The following is a 26,625-nucleotide window of genomic DNA, read 5'->3' as shown; positions in this document are numbered from 1 at the left end:
AGGGGGTGTGCAGGTGGCAGCTGATTGATGTTTCTCTCTCATCGATGTTTCTAACTCTCTATCCCTCTCCCTTCCTCTCTGTAAAAAATCAATTAAATATATTTTTTTAAAAAGCTGTTATTAAAATAGGGAAAAAACAAACAAACAAAAAAAAAAACAGCAGAGAGTAGCAAGCATGTTTTCCCTGGAGTCTGGGGAAAACCAAAGCCTGGCTTATGTGTGTTGCCTGCAGCATCAAGACTGGAGGTCCCTCCTCTCCCACTTCATGATGGCGTGCTTGAGTGTGAAGGAACCAAGCTTGTGAACTTGGATTTTAATACCTTGAACTAGTTTTCGATCTCTGTCCACATTTGTTTCTTGTAATCACATAGGCATTAAGGAAGGAGGGAAATGGGTGTGCTGGGTCTGCTCTGTTAAGACCCAGTGTTTGGCCATGATTGCTTTTAACCTATGGCGGCTTACTTTGGATGGAGTTGGGGTTGCTAGTAAGGAGAAGGGAAATGAGATTTGAATTGGACAGAAGGGAGAAAGGTTAGTGAGGACAGGGAAAGGCAGGGGGCATTGTGATTAAAAAAGCAGGAGGTAAAACCCTGTCAGGGCTGAATGGGACCTCACAGGCAGCTACCGGGTCTTCTGTTCCCCTTCTCTGGGGCCCAGAAAAGTGATGGATGAACCCAATTTATACAAATGGTTGGGACGCTGTGTTTTCTGATTTCTTTCCAGTGCTTGATTTTAGGGGAGAATATAGCAGGGAAAAGACGTAGCACCAGTCAAGGAAAAAGAAACCTCACTTGAGTGAACACCTGGCAGAAGATTTAAGTCGAAGTTGGAGCCTCTGTACTTCCCTCTATGGATTGTCAACATAGTTTCACATCCAAGAGGAAAATTGGCATGGCAGAGAGTCAGTATAGGTTTCCCAAGTGCCCAAATGGAGGTTGGAGTCTTAAATGACCTGGTTTGGCTGCCAACCTAGGAACTATCCAGAAAACCTAAACCGAGCAAGCCATGAGTAAGAATTTCCACGCTTGGCCCCACGAGACTGTTCCCACTCCATTTTTTAAAATAGGGTGAGTGAGGAAGGAGGACTGCCTATTCTTTTGAACTGATAGCCAAGAGTTTTGCTGAGAAAAATCTGAACAGCCCTAAACTGAAACAGACATATGGAATCTGAGGTCCCTATAAGATGCTGCCCCCAATCCTTTCCCCCAGTCCCCACCCTAATTACTGGTAGTCTGAGGAGTTCTCTGTAATTTAGGTCTCATTGTTCCAGCGGGCCCCTTTATCAAACGAATGTCAAAAGCTGTTAGCACAAAGAGGAGTTTGGAGGGGAGCACCCACAGGGCCAGAATAAGGAGGAAACTGGTGCCACCCAGGCTGTAGATGGTTCTGGACCATTGGAAAGAGTTGGGCTTGTCAGCTACCAATTCTCCCTTGGTAACACGAGCTTTGCCCATAGCTTGCTGACCGAGGCCGATGCAGGTCATACGGAGTTCACGGATGAAGTATATCAGAATGAGAGTCGCTACCCCGGGGGCGAGTGGAAGCCGGCAGAAGACACCTACACGGACGCGGTGAGTGGCGTGCTCCCGAGATAGAGCCTTCCACGTTAGCTGTTTGGACCCATGGTCTGTGAATCCACTAACCACAGGCATGGTTTCCCCTTCTCCTCTGCTCTGTCTCATGTTCTGAGCAGCCTTGCATCCATAACAAGCCACACAAGTGCACCTATAGTTATTTTCTGTAGAAAAGTCGTTGGACCTATTTCACTAGATGTTGGTATATGGCAAAGGTTGTGCAATTTTTAAAGTTGTAAATGTTTATTTGGTGTTTTTTTAAATAGTTTTTAAAAGATTTACAAATTGAAGGTTCATGTTTTTAAAATATTCAAACAGCATAAAAGGAAATGAAAAGTAATTCTTCTTCATGATCCACATTTCACTCTCCAGAGATAACCATTCATAGTTTTCTGTTCATATACAAGTATATAACTTTTCTCCCCACCTAAATAGAATTGCATGCACAGTTCTACAACTTGCAATTTTCACATAACAATATATCTTGGACATCTTTTGATATCAATACATATAGATCTATTGTACATTTTTCCTTTGCCAGACCCAATGCTCTTATGAAGCTCTTTTTTTCTGTTTCTATTAATATATATCTTAGCCTTTATTAGAGAAAAGATGGTTATAAAAGTAGACTTGAAATATTTATGGACCCCCAAGAAAGAAAAGACATTTTCTCTTTAAAATCTAGGTTTGCTCTTATCAGATTTTGGAGTCTTGATTTTGGAATCTTTAATACGTGTTTTATTACAAGTTAAAGAAATGAGTTGCAGTCGATCCGCACAATCCGACCAGAATCACCTTGCTCTAATGAGCTTTTGAAAAAATGCCTGCAGTGTTTTGGTATATGCACCCAGTATAATTTAGTTGACGCTCTTTTTGTGGACATATAGGAGTTTGTTCCAGTCTTGGCATTTATAAGTGATGTGACAGTAAATGTTCTTAGACATACATTGTTATTCACTTGTGAAAGTTGATCTGTAGGGGACATCCCTAGATGGGCTTGATCAAGGTTTTGATGCACATAAAGTTTTGATAAATATTGCCAGACTGCTTTCAAAGAGGTTATATAAATTTATATTTCCAGCAGCAGTGTATTAGAGAGCTGTTTTCTAAACACTCACCATCCCACTTTAACATCTTTGACCATACTTGAAAAACTGGTATCCTGTTGCTATATTAATTTTCACATCCTTAATTTAAAGTAAAGCTGAGTATTTCTCCATATGTTTATGCCCCCCCTTTACTTCCTTTTACTATGAGCTTCCCCCCCCATAACACTCCATCACTTTTTGTGCAGAACTGAAGTCAATATTTAAAATAAACTTTCTTCAATCATACATGATTATCATCTACAACCTCCAGCACCATTACCCCATACTTGAAGACATGTGTTTTTCATGCTTTACCCATTTCTGATGGGTTCTTTCCAATATAGCCCCTCATAAAAAGAGTCACACTGTTTCATAATATTAAATTGAACCATATGAAACTGCTGATATTTCACCATTTTGACCTGCAAAAACAATTTCCCATGGTTCCACCTAACATATCCCCTAATGGTGGAAACAGAGGCGGTTCTCTTTTTAAACTAATTTTTGTATAGTAATTGTGTCTAAATAAAGATTAGAGATTTTTCTGAGTAAGATTCATGTCTAAGCTGCTATCTCAGTTACCATGTGAATACCATAGTTAAGGGTGAGGAATCATATCTCATCTTTGCATCTTAGATCACATTATGGCTTAGTTGTAAGTCTTCATGTTTTTGCTTTTTTTTTTTTTTTTTTTAAAGAACGGTGACAAAGCGGCATCACCCAGTGAGCTCACATGCCCTCCAGGTTGGAAGTGGGAAGACGATGCCTGGGTATATGACATAAATCGTGCAGTGGATGAGAAAGGTAACATTTTATTTCATTTTTTTATTTTAATTTTTTAAATTTTTTATTACAGTTGACAATAGCTTCAGGTGTACAAGATAGTGATTAGACATTTATATACCTTATGGAATGATCACCCCGATAAGCCTAGTAGAGAAAGGTAAGATGTGAGTTTATTTTCTGACTAGGGGCTCTGCAGCCCAGCCCTCGTTAGCCAGAGTAAAGTTTCCTTTGGAGTGAGGGGTCTTACCCCTGCTGGTTTGTCTGTGACAACCAGGTCATGTGGTTTTACTTGTGACGGTTCAGATGCCAAATCTGAAGGACAAGCTAGTACTTGGACAGGTGCAGGGTGGGGGACTGTCAAGAATAAAAATGTGAGGCAAGGGGGCCGGGTGGCTGGACTTTGGGATGCCAGAGGTCCATAATGAGATATTTTCTCTATTCTAACCACACCCCACTCCCTCCCTGGAGACTATAAATTACCTTCAAAGTCCTATTCAACAAGAATGCAGAGTACTGACGTAGCCTCTGCTAATGGTGTGTATCCTTTCCTATGAACAGTTTAAATGAAACTATAACATTTGGAATTATCAAAAGAGAAAACCCTGATTTTTTTTTTCTTGTAAGATGGAGTAGTACACAGAAACACCTAGCTTTCAAAGAGATTTCCGGTTCTTTGCTGATCCTGACACATGCATGGTCCTTGTAATATTAGTTAACATTAACTGAGCACAACCTACATGCTGAGCACGGCCCTAGTGCTTTGCATGCATTATATTGATGAATTCTTTTTTAAAATTGGGTGTTTTACCATGATACAGGAGAAATTAGGCCATAGGCAGGTTTGCTAACTTGCAAGAAACTTTTTTTAATTCATGGCTGGCATGTGGGGATGCTGGGATTTGAACTCAAGCTGTGTGACCGCACAGACCGCATGCTTTTAACCACCATCTACTTCTGCCTCTTGTTCTGTGCTTTATTCTTAGATACATTCAATTACCATGAATGAATGGAGGTAAAAAAAAAAAAAGTGACGGGGAACCCCATGGCCACCAAGGAAGAGGGAGCCAGGGGGATAATGCCATATTCAGTTTGAAAGGAACAGTGGCATTCAGTTGTGATGGTAGAGAATATTTAGGGGCAGAGAGAGTGACTGAATGTTTCCTGAAAGTTTATTTGGCCATCTGGCAAGTGTATCTCCTTTGGATAACCATTCACACTCTCTGTTCTAGGCTGGGAGTATGGAATCACTATTCCTCCTGATAATAAGCCCAAATCCTGGGTTGCGGCAGAGAAAATGTATCATACTCATAGACGACGAAGGCTGGTCCGAAAACGCAAGAAAGATTCAACACAATCCACTGCCAGTACTGCAAAGGTAAGAGGGGCAGTGGGAGGGACCTGGGCTGGGCTCTGCCTTCCAGACCACACAGAAGTCCACTTAGCTGTTGCTACAGAAGCCATTTGCCACTCAAGGGCCTACTACCTTGCCCCAGGGTTCTCAGTGTGCTCCTCACCCGGATTGATCAACAACAGCATCACCCAGGAATTTGTTAGAAATGCCATGCTAATTTAGGAACTCTGAGGGTGGAGCCCAGCAGCAAGGTGATTCTGAGGCAGGCTAAATATTGAATGTAATTGAATGTATCTAAGAATAAAGCACAGTACAAGAGGCAGAAGTAGATGGTGGTTAAAAGCAAACCACTCAAGAGGTAGTACCAGGAACAGAAGTTATTTGGTAGCATAATGGAATAGTGGCAATAGTTCAGGACTTGGAATAAGAGGCATAAGGATTCAAATCCTGACTTCATTTTGTTTCTCACCTGCAAAATGGGTATCACAGCATGCTGCAAATTAGGGAATGGTAGGGCTTAAATGGAATACTAGTAAATGAAGTGGAACAATAATACAAATAACAGTAATAAGCAGCACATTTTGTATGTCTTTTATAATGCTAGAGACTGAACATGCATTATCTACCATCCACAAGGTTGACATTTTATCCCCATTTTACAGAGATTAAATAGACTTGCTCTAGGTCACATGTCTAGTAACCAATACAACTGGTGTTTGAACCCAAGCTAGGCTAATTCCTAACGAGAACTTTTTCTATCCCACAAAGTTCCTGACTCACACAGTAGGTATGATGAATGAAGTTACTTTTTATTAGATGGTGAGCTTCTTAGGCACAAAGATGGATCCATAGTCATCTTTGTATACTTCTTGCCAGCTCAGGAACTTGTTCCTAATAAATGATGGGATAAATTGAATGAGCTGATCAATGAATATTTGTTTGATTATCCCTATCCTAATGGGGTGAGGAATTTCTAGAGGCATTTGACGTCCTCCTTCCCTGTGATGTGGAAAGAACGCTGAGCCACCAGTCAGAGGACTGGGAACTTGGCCCCGTTCTGCCAGGGTCTTGTAGAGACTTTGATCATGTTCCCTAATCTGCCTCACTCCTAGCTACATGAACTACTTCAGTGCTACTGTTAGCACGACTAGAGGGCCAATTACAAGACTGTGCTTGACCTGGATTTTCTGTTCATTTAAAGTTGAAAAAATAACCCCTACATGATATTAACCCACATGGAGTTCTTATTTCTACAATCCAATGTTACGCAGTAGTATTCTACACTTATTAAATCTAGTCAGACTTTTAAGATGTTTACATAAAATTCCCACCACTAAAATGTTTCTGCCTTTCTCATCATTGCTTCCTCAGCTCTTGGCACAGTTCCTGTCACATCTAGGCACTCAAATTTGTTGAGGGAATTGAATCGAATATTGAAAGCTGAGACCATTTATATGTAAATAGTTTTAAGATAAAAAGTACTATACTCAGTTATTAATTATTACAGGAGTAATATACCCTGATATTCATGTAATTATTAGTTGTGGCAACTATTAGCTTAAAAAAGATATTTAAACCCTGGGGAGGATGGTATCATTTATCCTCCATATATATAATGGAGATAATAATGGTTTCTAACTATATCACAATAGCAGTGTTTTCTTATGAGCTAATGAAGTGAGGACGAAGAAAGCAACTTGAGAATGAGTCCATTTGCTTCACGCACCCACCCACAAAGTCTGAGTAAGATGCCTCTCCTGATAGTACAGCCACCACCTTGGTAACATCTCATTCCATGGGAACTGTCTGGTTATCTCTATATCCCCATAGCCTATCACCTCTGCAAGGGCAGACAGCCTGTCTGTTTTGTTGTTTGTTATGTGCCTGGCTCCTAGCACAGTGCTTGGCACAGAGATGATTTCCAACACAGATTTATTGATTGACCAAATAGTTTGCTTTATCAATATAAGGATGATGGTCATGATCATGATGATCAGCATTAAAACTTTTACTCCTGTTTTAGGCCATGGAAGAATTTGAAGACCAGGAGGGCTGGGAATATGCTTCTTTAATTGGCTGGAAGTTTCACTGGAAACACCGTAGTTCAGATACCTTTCGCCGCAGACGCTGGAGGAGAAAAATGGCTCCTTCAGAAACACATGGTGCAGCTGCCATCTTTAAACTTGAAGGGGCCCTTGTAAGTAATAAGTAGGCAAACCTCAAATAACATTGGTCGAGGAAGAATAGATGAGTGTTGGAGACAACACCATGATTTCACAGAGGTTCCTCCAGGACTGCAGGACTGCATATAATGTGGGAGAAAGCTCCACATCCTATGTGCTCAGTCATTTTTGTAGAATGAGTGCACCATTAACACCTGTTTACACACCTATTTAATGTTGTTTCACCTAACATTTCCCAAATATATCTGTTCCCAAACCCTTGTTGCAGGTACATGTATTAACAACCAAGGCACAGGGTCTTGGATCATAGCTTGTAAACTACAACTGTTCAACAAACTGAGAGTGTTAAATATACAGATATGGGGGAGGAGGGTGGGAGGACAGAAGGATGGCTGACAGAATTAGAGAATAATTCATATGGAAGCACAATAAAGAAGGAAGATAGAGTGTCAGACTGCGGACTGAAGGGTCCTGGGTTTGATTCTGGTCAAGGGCACGTGCCCAGGTTGTGGGCTTGATCCCAAACAGGGGGCGTGCAGGAGGCAGCCAATCAGAATTCTTTCTAATCGTTGATGTTTCTATCTCTCTCTCCCTCTCCTTCCTCTCTGAAATCAATAAAAATATAGTAAAAAAAAAAAAAAAAAAAAAGAAAAGAAAAAGAAGAAGAAGGCAGCGAGGGAAAAAGCAGATGGAAGGAGTGATTAGTAAAGTGGTGGTGATTGATCTAAAACAATGTGGTGATCAGGAACAGCCTTTCCTTACGTTTCTGCGCACGGACCAGCTGTGTTCCTCTTCTGATGCTCTTCCTCTTCCTCCTCGCATCCTTTTAACCCCCTTATTTGCCCTTCACATTTTTTCTTTTCTCTTTCTCTTTCAGTGGCAGGGTGTGATAAGCCTGGACTTGAGGTGGAAGGTCTGGCTTCACCTTCCTGCTCTCTCCCTTTCCAGCTGAGTGACCGTTGCTTACTGTCCTGGGCTATATTCGTCTCTGAAAATAACGCGATTGGATGAGAAAACTCTCTTTTAACAACCACCATTCCATTTGTTGGTAATTCTTGCCCCTCCAGTCGTCGGCATGCCTCACTGATTTTCTGCCTCCTTAGGGCGCAGACACAACTGAGGACGGAGATGAAAAAAGCGCGGACAAGCAGAAGCACAGTGCCACCGCTGTGTTCGGGGCCAACACTCCCATTGTTTCCTGTATTTTTGACAGTAAGTCTATAGCATGTATTCATGCATCTGATAGTATGATTTTTATCTCAAGAAAACTCTTTAAATCACCAAATATAATAAAAATGTTCCTTCATTTCCATCACTTGAGGAAGAGGATTTTTTTAAAATTTCTTTATTGGTTAAGGTATTACAAATGTGTCCTCATCCCCCCATTAGCCCCCCCCCCCACCCCCACTCATGCTCTCATCCCCCTGTTGTCCGTGTCCATTGGTTTGGCTTATATGCATGCATACAAGTCCTTTGGTTGATCGAGGAAGAGGATTTTTTAAATGCAGCTTTAAAATCATATTTGGTGTAGAAAGTGGTCACATCACTCATTTTAACATACTCTGTTCAGTATACTCTGTACTCATCCTGTCTATTAAGCCCCCCAAAAAGTGATTATAATGAGAGAAAAAATATTCAAACAATTAAGTAAAGGTTGGTTTCCATGATAACCTTCAGGAATTTTAGAATGAGGCAGACCTACTTTGTAATAATAATCATAGCAAATCGTTATATAAGTCTTAGCAGGTACCAGGCACTGTACATATGTGAGGGGCTATTATTGTCCCCATCTGACAGGTGAGCAAGCTGCAGTGCAGAAAGATTAAATAGCTTGACTGAGGTCTTAACAGCTTGTAAGCAATAGAGACCAGATTTGAGCTCATGTCGTGTAGAATCTGTGCAGTGAATCACAGTGCTCTACTATCCTCAAATTATATGTGTGTGGGGAGATGTGACGGTGGGGTGGGAATGTATATGTATTAATATAAATAAGGATAAAGAATATAAAGATTTTGAAATATCAAAGAAACTTTGAACAAACAACTGTTTCCTAGATCTGGTGCCGAACTAGAATAGGAAGTCCTATTTCCGTAATGCCTGGAGACCCAGTTTCCTCTCAAAGGTCGTGATGACAAGCAGTGCCCTAAATCCAGGCAGTCAACACCAGGAGTCATGAATGATCTCCTGATGGACACACTTGCATTGAGCTTCCTGTGGTTTTTAAATGTTTCCGTGTACAGGAAACAGAAGTGCTTTATATGTGTTCATTACTTGGCAGAAGTAGATTTGGGTGACCCATTGATCTGAAACATGCTATTATCTGCAAATATTCCTGGAAAATAGTAGTTTGCGATATGATGTTTCTTATAAGTAACCTCCATCCTGTTCTTTTTAGGAGTCTACATGTACCATCTGCGCTGCTATATCTACCAAGCCAGGAACCTCATGGCTTTAGACAAGGATAGCTTTTCAGGTAAAGGGAAAACCCTCCCTCTCACACCTCATTACATAGCAGGCTAGCTCGATTCTACTTTTCCCCAAGTGAATGCTTCCAGTTATTTCTAACAACAGCAAAAAGCATTTCCATATTGACACTAGTTTGATGTGCATGAAGTAAATTGCTCAGTCATAGATCAATAAGCACTGAGTTCAATGGTGATCACTGTTACTGATAAATGGAGATACACAGAATATACGTGGACTTTTCATACTAATAATCATTCATTGATTAAGTAATGAAAATCACCAAGAAGAAAAGCAGTTTCTTTTCTCTGTAGACATAGCTGCATGCATATACCCTGGACTCTTGGGTTGATTGTAAAATAAGATCATAAATATACATATAAGACCATATATAGAAATATATATGTATATGTATATGTAGTTCTCTCAACTTAACAAAAAGATCACAAATTTGCCTATTTACTTACAGCATAGGCTTGAAGCAGTTTGGCGTCCATCCTGACCTCCTTTGCTGCCTACTCCCTAAATTCCCAGCACCATAAAACAAACCATGAAACTTCACACTGACAGCTCAGCTAGTTTGTCACCTTTGGACTGGTTCTAAGGAGAAGGCTGTGGGTGAGGGAGGGGGAAAGGTCAGGGGTCCTGCCATCCAGGGGTTTGTGCCGTTGAATTCCACTTCAGAACCTGAAGGCCGGCAGAGCTTGCCTGGGCCTTCTGTGGAAAGAGCTCTTAAAGCAGGTGCCTGACACTCTGGCAGCTCACATCAATGTGAGGTGTCTCCCAAGCATATATGAATGATTTCCTTTTCTTACAAATTAGAGCACATTCAAAGTTATCCCCATAATACACATCTCCAAAATGGCTTTTGAAGACATTTCCAAATATTCGCCAGCAGGGGGCACTCAATCATTGAAAGTCAAAGTTAGAATCCTATCAAAATTGCACATTCCTTGCAGTTTGAGATATAAGATATTTCGCTGGAGCAAAATCAAAGAGTTCCATCCATATGATGCTACAATGCTAAAAACCAAGTACTCTTTTGGCTTATGTAAGACAGCTTTAGTTTAGAGATTAGGTTATGCTTAGATAGGTCTGTTCTATGCAATTGCAAAAATTTTTTGTGAAATTATTTAGCATGGAGAAGAAATGAATTTTTCTTATCTTTTTTCATCTTTATTGAGGTATAACTGAAAAAGTTATACTTACAATGCACAATTGGATATACGTATACATTGTGAAAGGATTCCCACAATTGAGTTAGCATATCCATTACCTCACATACTTATATTTTGTGTGTCTGTGAATGAGAACACTTAAGTTGTACTCTCTTAGCAAATTTCAATTATTCAATGCAGTGTTATCAACTACTAGAAGCCCAGTGCACGAAATTCATGCATGGAGGGGGCGCGTTTCCTCAGCCCAGCCTGCACCCTCTCACAATCCAGGACCCCTGCAGGATCGGGCCTAAACTGGCAGTCAGACATCTCTCTCGCAATCTAGGACTGCTGGCTCCTAACCACTCGCTGCCTGCCTGATCTCCCCTAATTGCCTGATCGCCCCTAACCACTCTGCCTGCCTGATCGCCCCTAACTGCCTCTGCCTCGGCCCTGCCGCCGTGGCTTCGTCTGGAAGGTCATCTGGAAGGACATCTAGAAGGTCGTTTGGCTGTCTGGTCTAATTAGCATATTATGCTTTTATTATTATAGATAGTCACCATGTTATACATGAGATCCTCAGACCTTATTCATCTCATAACTTGAAATTTGTACCCTATTACTAATATCTCCCACTTGCCCCTCCATCCAAACCCTGGCAACCACCATTCTACTCTCTTTTTTCCATGAGTTTGACTTTTTGGGAGAGATTTCACATATAAGTGATACCATGTAATGTTTTTCTGTCTCTGTCTGGCTTATTTCACTTAGCATAATGCCCTCGAGGTCCATCCACATTGTCACAAATGGCAGGATTTACTGTTTATTAAAGGCTGAATTATATTCCATCGTGTATGTATATGTATCCATATCTATAAATATCCCACATTTCTTTATCCCTTCATCCATAGGTTGCCTTTTCATTTTGCTGATGGTTTTCTTTGCTGTGCAAAAGCTTTTTAGTTTGATGTAATCCCAGTTGTTTATTTTTGCTTTTGTTGCCTTTGCTTTGGTGTCAAATTTTTTTAAAAAATCATTGTCAAGCCAATGTCAAGGAGCTATGTTTACTTCTAGGAGTTTTATGATTTCAGACTTTCTCCATGACCCCATTGTTACTCTCTTTTTCGATTCTAGACCCATATGCTCATGTCTCCTTCCTCCATCGAAGTAAAACCACGGAGATCATCCACTCTACTCTGAATCCCACATGGGACCAAACCATTATATTTGATGAAATTGAAATCTATGGGGAACCCCAAACAGTCCTACAGAACCCACCCAAAGTTGTCATCGAACTTTTTGACAACGATCAAGTGGTAGGTAATTTAGAATTTCTAAAATAGCTTTGGGGATTGATGGAGATGTGTAGGGATGTTGTTTGGGGAATTAAAGGATTGTTTGTTTCTCTAGGGCAAAGATGAATTTTTGGGACGAAGCATGTGCTCTCCTCTGGTGAAACTAAGCTCAGAAATGGACATCATGCCCAAACTTCTCTGGTACCCAGTAATGAATGGAGACAAGACTTGTGGGGACGTCCTTGTAACTGCAGAGCTGATTCTGAGACACAGGGTACTTGCTGAGTCCTCGCTCATATATGCTTTCAGAGTAGCTGCTTAAAATTCTGTTAACAACTCCATGCACTGTTTACTTGAACTCACAGGCGGCATTGACATTTGCATCTTTGTTTCACAGGATGGCTCCAACCTTCCCATTCTTCCCTCACAAAGGGCACCAAATCTATATATGGTCCCCCAGGGGATCCGGCCTGTGGTTCAGCTCACTGCTATTGAGGTATGCTGCTCTCTGTGATTTGTGATCAAATCAAATGGATATGGCTATAGAACTGGAATCTTTCATATAGGAAATGGGATATTGCTGTCTCTAATTTATTATAGAACTAGAGGCCCGATGCATAAAATTCATGCAAGAGTAGGCCTTTCTTCCCCCGGCTGCCAGCACTGACTTCCCTCTGGCACCCGGGACCTGGGCTTCCCTTGCAGCCCTGGTTTTGTCCAGAAGGACATCTGGTCTAATTAGCATATTATGCTTTTATTATTATAGATTTGCCTCAAATTTTGAAATATTCATGGAAATGGAAGGCTTGTCAGAGAAATAGGAACAGGTCAATTTTAGCATTACTGAGGGACTTTAGAGTTCTCATTTACTATGAGTCAATAGATTTCTGAGTTTCCTGTGTCAGCTAAAGAACTGGGAGAGAGAAAACAGACTCAAAACAGCAAGCCTGTGTGTACAGAGAGAGAGAGGAAGGGACCCCAGAGGGAGGCGGAGATGGAGAGTGGGAAGGGAGTAATGGAAATGGTGAGATGTCAGACAATGGAGCAGATACAGGCCAATGGAGCCAAGCGAGTAGCTCGATGGACAGGGTCTGGCCTACTCCAGGGGCCTTGTTAGTCAAGCAGCAGCTACTTTGGGATTTCTGTTCTCAGGCTGTCTTGCTCTTGTTCCCAAAGACTGAGGCAGATGGCTTTAAGCAACACCTGTCATTTTTAAATGCTTGCATGTCAGACACTGTTAAGAAGTTTACACTTGATCCTCAAAATAACACTAGGAGAGATAAAACTATCAGTCCTGTTTATAGATGAGACACAGAGTGGTTAACCAACTTGCCAGAGTTCACATCCTGTTCTATGGCACAGCCAGGATTTGATTCCTGCACTCAGCTGCTCTGCTATTTCAGCAGCTCAGGAAGGAGAAGGAGTGGCAGGCCTGCCTCCGTTGCATGACCTGCAGGCTTTCTAGGATAATGTTCTCAGAGATTTTTAGCAAATCTGCACAAGTCACCCTTAAAGAATTGACTGGGTATCAAGAAAAAATTTTTTCTTTTGAATATTATTTTTAATATGCTGGATTGTCTTCCCTTCTCTTTACATTGTTTTCTTAGATTCTAGCTTGGGGCTTAAGAAATATGAAGAACTACCAGATGGCTTCTGTCACATCCCCCAGTCTCATTGTGGAGTGTGGAGGAGAGAGGGTAGAGTCTGTTGTCATCAAAAACCTTAAGAAGACACCCAACTTTCCGGGTTCTGTTCTCTTCATGAAAGTGGTACAGTATCAAGACTGTAATCGTTCAAGTGTGCTGAGTAGCTGGATTTTATTTGAAATATGAAATATATTGACATCACCACCTACACGTAGTTTATATATTTCCAAAGTCTGACAGCAAATAGAAAAACTGCGTTGGAGTCACTGGGCAGTGCCTTTTCCCCCTTACACTGCCGTGATGGCTTCTTAAAGTTTCAATCAACCCCGAGGAGACAGAACTATCTATGAGCAATACTAATGTATTTCTCCAGTAAACTTGCCATCTATTCCACTGTGACAGGCCCTTGCCCAATGCCCTGAGGGCAGAAAGTTAACCCTCCTTGTGGCCCTGCAGGTGCACAGGGACCAGAACCTCCACATAGGGACTGGCTGACTGGGGAAGAGCAGTCACGGAGGAACCTACATGGGGTAATGGGGCCACATCCTGACAGCCTGGGCCTGGGCCCCACCTTCAGGCACCCCTGTGATGACATCTACTTTGTTGAGTCGAAGTTACCCTCTGGTTATTAGAAATGTGGCAGCATCAGCTCTGGTTCACAGTCCTCCATCGTAGACACAGAATAGTTTGGAAGAAGATGAGGTCACTCAGTCTTTCCACAATCCTTAACTTTCTTTTTTTTTTTTTAAATATATATTTTATTGATTATTTACAGAGAGGAAGGGAGAGGGATAGAGAGTTAGAAACATTGATGAGAGAGAAACATCAATCAGCCGCCTCCTGCACACTCCCCACCGGGAATGTGCCCACAACCAAGGTACATGCCCTTGACCGTAATCGAACCCGGGACCCTTCAGTCCGCAGGCCGACGCTCTATCCACTGAGCCACACCAGTCAGGGCAGAAAGTTTGAAACATTGATGAGAGAGAAACATCAATTAGCTGCCTCCTGCACACCCCCTACTGGGGATGTGCCCGCAACCAAGGTACATGCCCTTGACCGGAATCGAACCTGGGACTCTTCAGTCTGCAGGCCAACATTCTATCCACTGAGCCAAACCGGTTAGGGCCTTAACTTTCTAAAAGAGAAGAATCCTCCTGTTTTACTCTACTATACAAAAAGAGACAAAAATAAAGGCACCTCAGTTTGATGGGGTAGGAGGTCCAGAACCTTCCTGTTCCTTTCCCCAGCCCACTCATTTGGTGTCTCCAACATACCCGCTCTTGAACTCTAGGGTCCTGTGGATTAAGTTCCCCTTTTATAGACGAGGAGGCTGAGGCTGAGAGAGGGGAAATGTCTTACCCATGTCCTGCAGTGAGTGGCATGACTACAGCAACAGCCACAGCTCCGTGCTAGCTGCATGCACACTCCCTGCATCTAGTCTTTACACTAATCCTGTAGAGAGCAGGCGTTTTCCTTCCTCTTACGCTCACTCTGGGGGAAGCTGAGAGGTTAGGTGACTCACACAGCTAGCAAGTGGGTGGCTAGAGTTTGGACTTAGGTCCCTCCAACACCAAAGCCCATGTTCTTCCCCTACACGGTGTAGATGGACAACCACCTGGGTGCTCCAAGCCAGAATCCCGGAGTGATCGCTGCCAGGCCACTCCGCCCATCCGTGTCCACTCCCCAGCCCTGCCCTACCCTCCACCCCAAGCTCTAGTCTGGAATCTAGTCCTGGTGGGCAAAGGTGAGGGAAGCTACTCAGTTGACCCCAGCTTCTTCCATCCCTGTGCAAGCCCAGAGGTGGAAATCCACCTGAGACCAGCAATGATTCCCCGATCAGACAGTGTCACCAAGGCCACCAAGTTCCACACGGGAGATCCAAGAGGTATCAAGGAAAAATGAGCATCCCGTTTTGGCACTGAACTCCCAGGGCTAAAAGGTTCCCAAGCCACAGTTATTTCCCTTGAAGGTTCCGTTTTAGCGTGAGCATTTTTAAATTCCAACTAAATGCTAACTCCACATCCTGTCACAGAGCAGAGCCAGGTACTAAGGTACTATTCTAGGCACTTCACATGTGTTAACTCAACAACCCTACTGTTATTGAGAAGATAATTGGGGCAGAGAAACTTCCCTGAGGTCATGCGGCTCCTAGGGGCAGAGCCAGGATTCGGTCCGTCCCAGGTGGTCTGGCTCAGAGTCCATGCCTTCAAGCGTGTGCTGCTCGCCTCCCGTGTCAGTGACTGAGCTACTTAACTGAGAGTCCCCTGGGCTGTGCCAAATGGACAAAAAGATCCTGGGTTGGTCCTTTGGGAGGTGTTTATTGGCAAAGCTGCTCTTGTCAGGTCTTGTAGAGAGAAGTGACGCTTACCTCTGTGACCCCCCAGTTCTTGCCCAAAGAGGAACTGTACATGCCTCCGCTGGTGATCAAGGTCATCGATCACAGGCAATTTGGACGGAAGCCCATTGTGGGCCAGTGCACCATCGACCACCTGGACCGCTTTCGCTGTGACCCGTATGCAGGGAAGGAGGATATTGTGCCACACCTCAAAGGTAAAGTGAAGTCTATAAATAGCACTTGGGACTTTCCATGCATGATCTGACTTAATCTTTGCAAACCTTCTCGAGGTAAGTGTTCATTGTCCAGATTCGCAGAGGAGGGAACAGTTTGAGTTAGAGTGAGCTGTGTAACTTTCCCAAGATAATATAGTCAGTATGTGGCAGAGCTAGACGTGAATCCTGGCCTCGTTTTGGGGGGACCTTCAGGGGCATCCTGCTCTGGAATGAACAGAAGATTTCTTTGTCAGAAACGCTGAGTGCTGCGTGAGCTTTTTCTCTAGTCCTGAGGGGAAGGTAGACAAGGAAGTGGGTGATTGCAGTCTGGTGTGATCAATATTTTTTTTTAAGTGTATATTTTTATTGATTTCAGAGAGGAAGGAAGAGGGAGAGAGAGAGAGAAACATCAAGGATGAGAGAGAATCACTGATCAGCTGCCTCCTGCATGCCCCACACTGGGGATTGAGCCCACGACCCAGGCATACGCCCTGATTGGGTATCGAGCCACGACCAGCTGGTTCATAGGTTAACGCTCAACCACTGATCCATGCTGGCTGGGCCTGGCGTGGTCAATATTTTGATGGCAAAATACAAGGCCCCCCTCTCTACGCCTCGTGTGCACACTTGGAGGGGATTTTTCTTTTAAATGATAGAGTGGGCATGGTACTTACCTTAGAGTTCCATAATAAATAGTTAATGAATAGCATTTTGCTATTGTCCATTCAATAATGACTTGTTTTTACCTTACCAGTTGCCAGGGACTGTGTTGGGCCTGGGGACCGGGTTGCCTCAGTGAACGAACTCCCAGGGCCCCTGGCCTCAGGAGATTAGAGCCCGAAGAGATCTGGTTCTCATTCAGCTGGTCACTGGTAGCCTCAGGCCTGAAGCAGATGTCTTCCGTTTCAGCAGCTGGGCCGCTAACCAGCTCTATTTAATCTTCCATAAGGTTTGGTATGGACATTACAGAGCCTCTGGAACTCATCTGCTCTGCGGGCCTGAGCATCCTGCTTCCCTGATTCAGAGAGGAGGAAAGAATAAAACCCACAGTCATCCTTGAGCAAAACCCTACATGTGTTTATCCATAAATTTCCCAGGCAAAGCATTTTGTGCTGAATTGGCAGTGCCTAAAATAGCAACATATTTATAACAAAAAGGATTAAACTGCAAGCATTGTTTTATCTGAGGTTACTAAATGGAGATAAACCATTTCCCCAGAGTTTTTTTCCAACTGCTTTCATGAAAGAAAGTTCTTTGATGCAGATATATGAAATCGTTACAAATGCTGCCTACGTGCTCTGGCCCAAGTCACTTGAGTGGACCTGTTTGTGTCTATTGCTCAGGGATAGGCTGGGCCTGAGGCAGAGGTCTCCAGGTAGTGAGTCTATGTAATGAATATAGATTGTGGCCAGTGCTTCAAAGAGCCCCAAAGAGGAAACTCCTTAAGGAGAATGGGGAGCATAATGTTCCCAAGAGTGGAATCTATTATTTTAGATTCACCTGGTATTTTCTTAAAATCAGTAATGCCAGGGTAAGAGTTGAGGAAGTACCTGGTTAGCCTAATGTTGGAAGCACATAGGATAACTTTTTCCTCCTATTCCTGAGAGTCTGTTCACTTGAAGATGGGAAAGTGGAGAACTAACTCCATAAGGAGGGATTTGTATACAGTTGTGTTCCCGTGTGGCTGCCCATCTAGCTGTCACATTCATGCTGTTGCAGTTGTCCAGTTGTGGGGAGCCATCTTGGAAACGAAGAGACTGCTGACGCATCTGGGGGTGCCACATGGACACACAATGATCTAGCATAGCAACTGGTGTGTCCTGGATACTCAATAAATGTTAGTCTGCCCTGCCGCCCCAGTGTCGCCCTGATTATTTCTCTGGCATTTATTGAATGTCTGCTCTGGGCTCATGTATGATGCTTAAAACGCAAACTTTGGGGTCAGACAGACCTCGATGACTTATTTCCACTTACCACTAATGTTTAACCTAAAGCTTTCTCTTAGGCCTGGTTTGCTTTCTCTTAGACTGGGCTTGCTTTTTAATCTTTATAATGGGGACAGTGGTACATATTTTACAGTATTGTTGAGGGATTAAATGAGATCCTGTATGTGAAGAGCTTACCCCCACTGCCTGACACATGGTAGGTATCTAGAAAATGTGTCTTCCCTCCACGCCTTAATGTCCTATCTGTCAGTTGCCCAGTGGGTTGTGCAGAGAGTTTTTTTGGCTTGGCAGAGTTGGCTCTGTGTGGGTTCTGGTCTCCTGTTGAATGTCTGACTGCTTGATGCTTCTTCCATAAAGGGTAAACTTACCTCTCACCCTCACCCTCACCTTCACCCTCACCCTCACCCTAGGCTGAAGCTTTGGCACCCCTTTAGCTGAACCAACCTAGTGAGCCCGGGGGCTGCCCCTGAGTCCTTGCTGTAACCCCAAAATCCAGAACCACAAATAGTCTGGAAATTACATAAAGTCAGGGCATGTGCCATTTCCCTATGCTTATATTACAACAACCAGGGCTGACTGAGCCACTGAAATGTGCAGCTCTTCACCCTGCTTAGCTTTTCTGTGTCTTAGAACAGATTCTACAAAAAAGAGGCTCCCCCTTAGATGTAGGTTTCCCCAACCCTCCCCCTGACTTCTGCATCCTCTAAAGAAAGACATGTATTGCCATAATTCTTTTTTGAGCACTTGCTGTGTATAGGCACTGGGCTAACTCTCTAAGGAAAAAAAAAAAAAAAAAGGGCCATATAGTCCCCTGAAAATGTCTAAAATCTTATCATATTTTGGGAAAAGTGATGAATTGTTGGATTATTTTCTATATTGGAGTGTTCTCCTCTCCATTCAGTAGTCTCATCCAGGAGGAAATTCTACCATCCACTCTGTGGCTGTTAAACTTGAACTTGAAGTAGACTCATCACTGTATTTTCGTAAGCATCTTAGATTATGAAATTGCCTTGCAGCCTCCTTTATGTCTACCCCACCCTGCCGGGACGTCATCATTGAAATAGAAGACACCAAACCATTACTGGCTTCGAAGGTAGGCTTCAGAACTGGCCATTGAATAATGTCAGTTTTATCTTCCAGGTATCTAAGCATTGGTGAATTTAGTCAAACAAGCACTCAATGCAATTAAAATAATAACTATCAACTTTCCAAGGTAAAGAATCTGAATCTTGTACTCATCAAAAGTTATAGTGATGCTGTGTGGATTAATGTCCTCTACCCTCAGTCACCCCAGATACTTAAAATATCCCCAGGCCCCACCCTCCAAGAGGAACCTAGACATCAATATATTTTATTGTATTGTATTTTTAAAATATTTGTATTGATTTCAGAGAGGAAGGGAAAAGGAGAGAGACAGATACATCAATGATGAGAAAGAATCATCAATCAGCTGCCTCCCACACACACCCTACTGGGGATCGAGGCCGCAACCCGGGCATGTGCCCTGAGTGGAATCAAACTGTGAGGTTGATGCTCAACCACTGAGCCACACCGACTGGGCAAGACATCAGTATATTTTAAAATCTCCCCAAGTGATTCTAATTTGCAGGCAGGTCTGAGAACCATTGGTGTGGGCAGTCTGAGGGATATCATTTGCTAGCAAAAGAAATTTCAAGTGCAAATTTATAGCATTACCACATTGGGAAGATAAATGCATGTAGCACACCAATTTTTTCCCTACATGAAGCAGAAGGGTCATGGATTTTTAATGGCCCTATTTGTCAGTGTATGGGATATCCCCGATTCTTATATTCACTGTGGTTTTGAAGTCAAGAAATTGATGGAAATGCTCACTCAGGATCCTATTTTAAAACCATTCAGCCAATTGTATGAGGGGGGTGGGGGGAAGCGGGGGAAGGTCTTGGCCCACAAAAAAGAAAACATCAAATATCTCCCTGTTTCTGTTGGCATGTAGGATGGGCTTTCACAGCATGCTTTAAGGTGCAAACTGGCCAAAAAATGCACATGATTGCATTTTAATGTGTTATGTCCATAAACAGTCCCTTAAAAAAAGGCCACTTCCTTCCCACTGCATTAAACTCACCCATTGGACCGTGTTAAATGTGGTCTCCACAGCCAGCACTGTGTAGCAGCGTGTTAGGTTCTATTCCCTGAGATTCCTCCACCATCGCAGATGACAGTGTCCAATCTGCAAAACTATTGGGTTCCCTTTGTAAACTACCCCAAACATTCTCCATAAAACAGTAGTGGCCTAGGGAGAAGTTAAGTATGATGCACTTAAGATCCTTTATGAACATTTTTACGACACTCTGGAAAAAAGGAGTTTAAGATCTGCTCTATAATCTGCCTCCAGCCTTTTTACCTCCCATCGCCAATCAGTTCTTATTTGTGCCCACGGTGTACTCAGTAGGCCTAGGTATGGGGGTGGGAGGGTCAAGAAGAAGAAGAAGAAGAAAGCCAATCTGTGCCACTATTCTCATTCGTTTCTTAAAAATAGTTAACAGATGACTGGGTTACTGTAGCAACACACTGTAAAAGTTCAGTTTACATCATAGCATTTAAATGACAACCTAGCCTTTGGGGGATGGTAGCAGCAGTCATCGGTGGGTACTGTCCCACTGTGTTGTAAGTGCCTTTGATCAGCTTGCTTTCCTAACACCCAGTTGAGGTACCCTGTGTTGATGAGAAAGACTGGTTGGAATCTCCTCTAAAAAACTGCCTCTCCCGGTTCATCAGAGAAGGCCATGCATATCTATGCAGTCTGATGAGTAAAGTTGAGCTTTGGAAGAGCCAGTAATAAGCTTGCTGATGTGCTTCATGACATGTACATGTAGCCTTGTACATGCATACATGTAATATACATGCATGCATGATAGGCATGCCTTACATGTGCATGCGATGAGCGTGTAATGTAACATCTACCACTAACCCAATTCAAGCCTTTTATATGGGTCAATCAAGGGGGTGGGTCAAAACTAACTGTGCCCTTGACGGGAGCTGGAGGCTGTGGCTCTGGGTGACAGTCTCGCCCTCACAGAGACCCAAACCCTGTGATTGACTGTAGGAGCTCTGAACCAATGGGCTCAGCACTATCACAAGAAAAGTGAGAAGTAAGTCTTCAGGGCAAATTGGTAAGTGCTAGCCAGATAACATGGATGTTGCTACATGGCATCTCAACAATTGCCTTCCAATTCCAGTGCTTAAGCAGTATGTCAACAGCACTCGGCAAAATGGTTTCTCCAACGACAGTGCATGTATGTATGATAAGAAAATGCATGAGGCTGCCTGGGGCTGCGGGGGCTCCGTCTAAAGTCCTGAATTCTCCTTTTGGATTCTTTCTATTAGTAGATTTTGGAGTGAAAGGCGATCTTTAAGCAAATGCAATTGTCCTAAGCCAAAGGGGAGAATCTTCTGTTTGGATGTGATAAAGCAAGCGGTTTGCTTCAGTTCCTGTTCCGTATGAACTGATGAGCAAGCGGCATGAATAAATTCTCCCACATTAACCCTACATTTTAAAATCAGCAGCTTGTTTTGAATAATGCCTTTTCAATCATGAACTGTTCTCTTCTTTGAAATGATTTCGAGAAGCACAAAATAGAAGTGAATAAACAAACTCTGAAAATCTGAATTCACGAACTGTTCAGAAAGTGAAAGCACTTTTGGCATAAAAATCTCCCTCCAAAATCTCAATTCAGCTGTGACAATTTAACCTTTAATCCCGCTTTGGTTTGGATCTAATAGAAAGAAGTGTTACCTCTGTCTACCTGCCTCTCTGCCTCTCTTGGCAATTCTGTGTGCTGAACCAAGTCAGCCGGAAGAAGCGCTGTGGCCACCCACACAGCAGCTGCAGGGAGCGCCTGTTGGGAGGGGCTGCTCTCTCCTCACATTAGAGGTGAACTTGAAGTTAGGATTTCAGAGAGAGGGTCTGGGTAAGAATCCTTCCAACTGCCCCCAAGGGCAAGTTGCAGCAGGTGCCAAGAGAAAACTGAAGCCCCAACATCCTAGCTCCCTGTTCTCTCATCTCCTGGATGTGCTCCGAGATCAGGGTTGGGTTCTCCATGCAGAAACTCAAAAGGAAGGATTGGGCCCATGAGAAACTTGACATTTAGAGTAATTTTGACGAATGAATATGTATTTGGTGCTATAATATAGGTGCGGGGGAAAACCAAGAAAAAGTGCCCACAGGATGATATTGGGGTCCTGCTAGACATGAATGCCTTGTGAAAGAGTGTTTGAAGGGAAAAGAATTAGGCTAAGTTGGGGGTATCCCTTTGGGGCTGATGGAATGGAGGTTTGGGGCAGGAAGATGAGCAGCTGCAGGGCCGCTCCTGTGTGGCCACTGTGCTGCCGACAATGAGATTGTAACCCTGGGATGCGGTAGCTCCCTCTGAGCCTCTCAGCTTAACACTGTTTATAACCCTTTGCACATTTTCAGAAAAAACAAACAAACAGTAAGATCTGTTGAATTATGATCATCTTAAATAATTGAAATGGTCCATCAGAATGTTGATGATATAAAGCATGCATGAGAATAATTCCTCCTTCTCTCTTTCTCTTTCAACCCAATGCTCATGGGGTCTCATATCTGTGTGACCTGTTGTGTGGTCTGCCTTCTTCTTGCCCATACATGTGACGAGCAGCTGACAGAAAAGGTAACTGTTGTATATACTGTACTAGAGTTAAGATTCCTATATTTTCTGCCTATAGCTAATATATAAAGAAAATTTTTTGCCAAAACCGGTTTGGCTCAGTGGATAGAGCGTCGGATAGAGCTCAGTGGATAGACCTCAGTGAAAGGTCCCAGGTTCGATTCCGGTCAAGGGCATGTACCTGGGTTGCGGGCACATCCCCAGTAGGAGATGTGCAGGAGGCAGCTGATCGATGTTTCTCTCTCATCGATGTTTCTAACTCTCTATCTCTCTCCCTTCCTCTCTGTAAAAAATCAATAAAATATATTTAAAAAAAAAGTTTATTTAAAAAAAAAAAAAGAAAATTTTTTAAAATGCAGGGTAGGTTACTGACCCCTAATGGGGAAATAACTGTGTGTGTGTGTGTGTATGTACATATACTGTACACAGATAAAAAGTAGCTTTTCTCAAAAAAAAAAAAAAGTAGCTTTTCTCGAGTGTTCCTTCTTCTTTCCCCCAAGACTGCGTAGGAAACTAGGCTGCAGGTGACACTGTATTTAGGAGACACTCACCACTCTTTCGTAGGTAGATTAAAATAAGCAATTGGTGGGCGTGATGAGGATCTGTTTGTTATAAATCTGAGAATTACAGCAGCTTCTATAAACTATAGCCTTTGGCAGTTTGAAAATGTTCCACAGATGACTCTGATGTGCTGTTTCTTCTGCCCAATTAAGAACCACCCAGCTAAGCCACACTGGCTGTGCATTGGAGTCGCCTGGGGACCTAGGGGAGCATACTGGGTTCCCAGGTCTCTCCCAGGCTGACTGAGTCAGACTCTCCAAGGATAGGCTGGGAGCCCCTGGTCTAAATGAACCATAGCACCTTCCTACTTTTGTTTCGCATTTTATCACTTGCAAAGCTCTTTCTCCTAATGATCTTATTTACAAAAACAATGATTTTATTTACCTCTGAAGATGGAGACAGGTAGTGTTATTATCCCAGTCAGTGGATGAAGAAACTGATGCTCAGAGACATTAAAGGATGTGCTCAAGCTGGTATGGCTTATCACAGAAGGATATGGCATATAATGTAAAGGATGGAACTTGGATTAGAACCACTTTTTCCAACTCTTAGATTAGTGCACTTTGTTTTACAAGACATTGCCAGCTGAAGGGGCTAGGGAAATGAAATAGTAGAAAACCTATTTTGAAGGTTTTCTTTTAATCTATTATCTGTATATGCTACTATCAAGTCCAGAGCATAAAAAAGTAAAAACAGACAGATGAATTGATTGCATCCATAGGATGTAAGAAAATCATTAGTATAGCTGTGGGCAGTAATGCCAAACACATTTTATTGGCCAAGGATTGTTTCACCTCCAGCTTCTAGAAGAGTCATGAATGCTCTTATCTATTGGACATGTAAACAAAAATCATGTAATCTTGCCTGTTTCAGGTTCAGAAGTACCTATTTCTATTGCCTATTACGTATGAGTTTCCCTGCATTGATTGGAAATCTTGGTCATCACTAAAGATTTTTCCTTCTTGACATGTCTTTCTTCAGGAGGAAGAAATCGTTGACTGGTGGAGTAAATTTTACGCTTCCACAGGGGAACATGAGAAATGTGGACAATACATTCAGAAAGGCTATTCCAAACTCAAGGTACCTGGGCCTGTGCTGCTGGGTGGGGAACAACAGTCGCTAAAATTGGCCACAGGCGTAGCTAAGCAGAAGACAGAAAGGTCCAAGGGCGCGTGCTGACCGGGAGCGGCCAGGAGCACCTCTGGCCTCCTGTTGAGCCCTCTTGCGATGGGTTTTGACTTTACCAAGACTCCAGGGGCTTGAGGACAGCTGTTGATCTATGTTTACGTGACTGCCACTTTGGAGCATCTGGCAGAGGGTTGGGAATGGGTTGGCTCCACACTAATTAGGTCAACAGTTGTCCGCTTTGACCCACGGGGACCTAAAAGTCACAGTCACATGAACCGCATGAAATGTCAACATGCTTCATTCAGTCCTGCATACAGTCATCAGCTTCACTAGCTAATAAGTTGACTCAGTTACACGTATGCAGCATACAGTCACAACCATGGGCATGTGTGTCCAGGGGGAAGAAGATAGGCTCTTGAGCTAGGCAGGTCTGACTATCCATGATCTTTCTGTTCATGTTCGGGTTTTCCAATTCTTCATTCAATTTTTCAGATTGTAATACACTCAAGTAGAAGCCAATGGGAAAGTTTTCAAAAACAATACATAGGAGAAAGAAACTCTAAAATGAGAAATGATGTATTTCCCCATCAAAGTGGAAAAACCCACATCCTTTCATGTTATTGTCATAACAGCTCAATGCAGCTTTAAGAAATACTGGCATGTAAAGAACCACTAATTTAGAAAAATGATCAGACTGGTCTGATTGATCAGTCCCACGGTCCATCCTTTTTCTCTCCTTCATTGTTTCCTTCCCTCCTCCCCTTCTTTCTTCCCTCTTCCTCATCCTTCCTCCTCATCCTCCTTCTCTTCTAGTTTTTTGTGTTCTTTTGTGTGTGTGTGGTTTTTTTTTTGTCACGGTATAATTTACATACATAAAGTAATCCATTCCATGAGTTTGGGTCGTTCTATACTCTTGTGTAAACCACCACCAAAACAAGGCAAAGAACATTCCCATCAACATGGAAAACTCCTTTGTACCCCTTTCAGTCAATTCCCCGCTACCTTTCCTCACTCCCAGAGACAACAGATGTGATTTCATCACCATAGATTGATTTGGCCTGTTTTTATGCTTCATGTAAATAGATGCATACAGTATGTATTTTGTGTGTGGCTTCTTTAGCCCAACATAGTAGCTTTGGGATCCATCATGCTGTTGTGTGTGCAGTTAGTTTGTCCCTTTTTATCCTTGTCTGGATGGCCATGATTTGTTTATCCAAACTGAGGAAACTGATGATGAGGCTGCTATGGGCATTCTTGTACCATGTAGACTTGTTTTTATTTCTCTTGATTAAGTACCTAGGATTGCAATGTCTGCATTATAGAATAGGTGGCTGTTTAACCCCATAAGAACCTGGCAGACCTTTTTCCAAAGGGGTTGTGCCTTTCTACACTCCTGCCAGGATTCTGAGGCTTCCCATTGCCCCATCTCCATCCTCATGCCCATTTGGTATTATCGGTCTTTTTTTTTTTATTGTTTTATACTCCACCTGCATTTTAATGAGAAGTTAAGACTCTGTTGATGGTTTTCAGATATATGACTGTGAACTAGAGGATGTGGCAGAATTTGAGGGCCTGACAGACTTCTCAAATACTTTCAAACTGTATCGAGGCAAATCAGACGAGAATGAAGACCCTTCTGTGGTAGGAGAGTTTAAGGTGAGTACAATGCGTGTTTGTCCTGTGTAAAATCCACCTCTATTTTCTTTATAGGCCAAGGATAAAGGACAGCCCGCCTCCAGATATGGTCATGTCCTCTGACATCTGAAAGATGCTAGAAGGCGCTAACTAGGAAAAGGGCAATGGGGACCGGGATCAGAACACTCATAGCCATTCTCAGTCTCTCTCTTCCTCCTCATGCCAAGCAGCCTGGAATCCTATAGATTCAGCCTCTCCAAGATCCAGGGCCCCTTCCCATGCCCACCACCACTCCCAGGCGTTCAGCAGGACCGATATGGCAACGCCCCAACTGGTTGTCCATGCCACCTTTCTCGTCCCACTCCAGCCCATTCCCCCGGACGACCAAACCTGATCATGCTTCTTGACTGCTTAGAGATAGCGTTTGGGTTTCCACCCGATCAAGTCTCAACTCCTTCCTGAGGTGGAGCCAGCGTTTCACAAGCGACTTAGCCACTTGTCTCCCCCATCCCGTGAGGACCCCTCCCAAGCCCCGAACACACCTTGTCCTTTCACAACTCGGAGACTTGGGCCAGGCTCCCTTCCTTCC

At 43.0% G+C, this 26,625-nt stretch overlaps 1 protein-coding gene across 1 annotated transcript in view; it reads left to right on the top strand.

The window, feature by feature from the left end:
- The window catches only part of MYOF (myoferlin), a 139,336-nt gene that overhangs the window by 90,273 nt on the left and 22,438 nt on the right, over nucleotides 1–26,625 (top strand). Inside the window, exons 27-42 of the mRNA XM_081104338.1 lie at nucleotides 1,457–1,571; nucleotides 3,361–3,466; nucleotides 4,678–4,823; nucleotides 6,823–6,996; nucleotides 8,086–8,194; nucleotides 9,378–9,455; nucleotides 11,737–11,918; nucleotides 12,013–12,171; nucleotides 12,295–12,393; nucleotides 13,505–13,666; nucleotides 15,931–16,096; nucleotides 19,059–19,135; nucleotides 21,261–21,317; nucleotides 22,704–22,715; nucleotides 24,255–24,353; nucleotides 25,932–26,057. Of these exons, the coding sequence (XP_080960464.1) occupies nucleotides 1,457–1,571; nucleotides 3,361–3,466; nucleotides 4,678–4,823; nucleotides 6,823–6,996; nucleotides 8,086–8,194; nucleotides 9,378–9,455; nucleotides 11,737–11,918; nucleotides 12,013–12,171; nucleotides 12,295–12,393; nucleotides 13,505–13,666; nucleotides 15,931–16,096; nucleotides 19,059–19,135; nucleotides 21,261–21,317; nucleotides 22,704–22,715; nucleotides 24,255–24,353; nucleotides 25,932–26,057 (1,867 nt within the window). The remainder of the gene's footprint in view (nucleotides 1–1,456; nucleotides 1,572–3,360; nucleotides 3,467–4,677; nucleotides 4,824–6,822; nucleotides 6,997–8,085; nucleotides 8,195–9,377; nucleotides 9,456–11,736; nucleotides 11,919–12,012; nucleotides 12,172–12,294; nucleotides 12,394–13,504; nucleotides 13,667–15,930; nucleotides 16,097–19,058; nucleotides 19,136–21,260; nucleotides 21,318–22,703; nucleotides 22,716–24,254; nucleotides 24,354–25,931; nucleotides 26,058–26,625) is intronic.

This window comes from Myotis nattereri (genome assembly GCF_964212035.1).
Source record: "Myotis nattereri genome assembly, chromosome: 13".
Lineage (NCBI taxonomy): Eukaryota > Metazoa > Chordata > Mammalia > Chiroptera > Vespertilionidae > Myotis > Myotis nattereri.
This window is presented reverse-complemented; position numbering and strand designations above follow the sequence as displayed.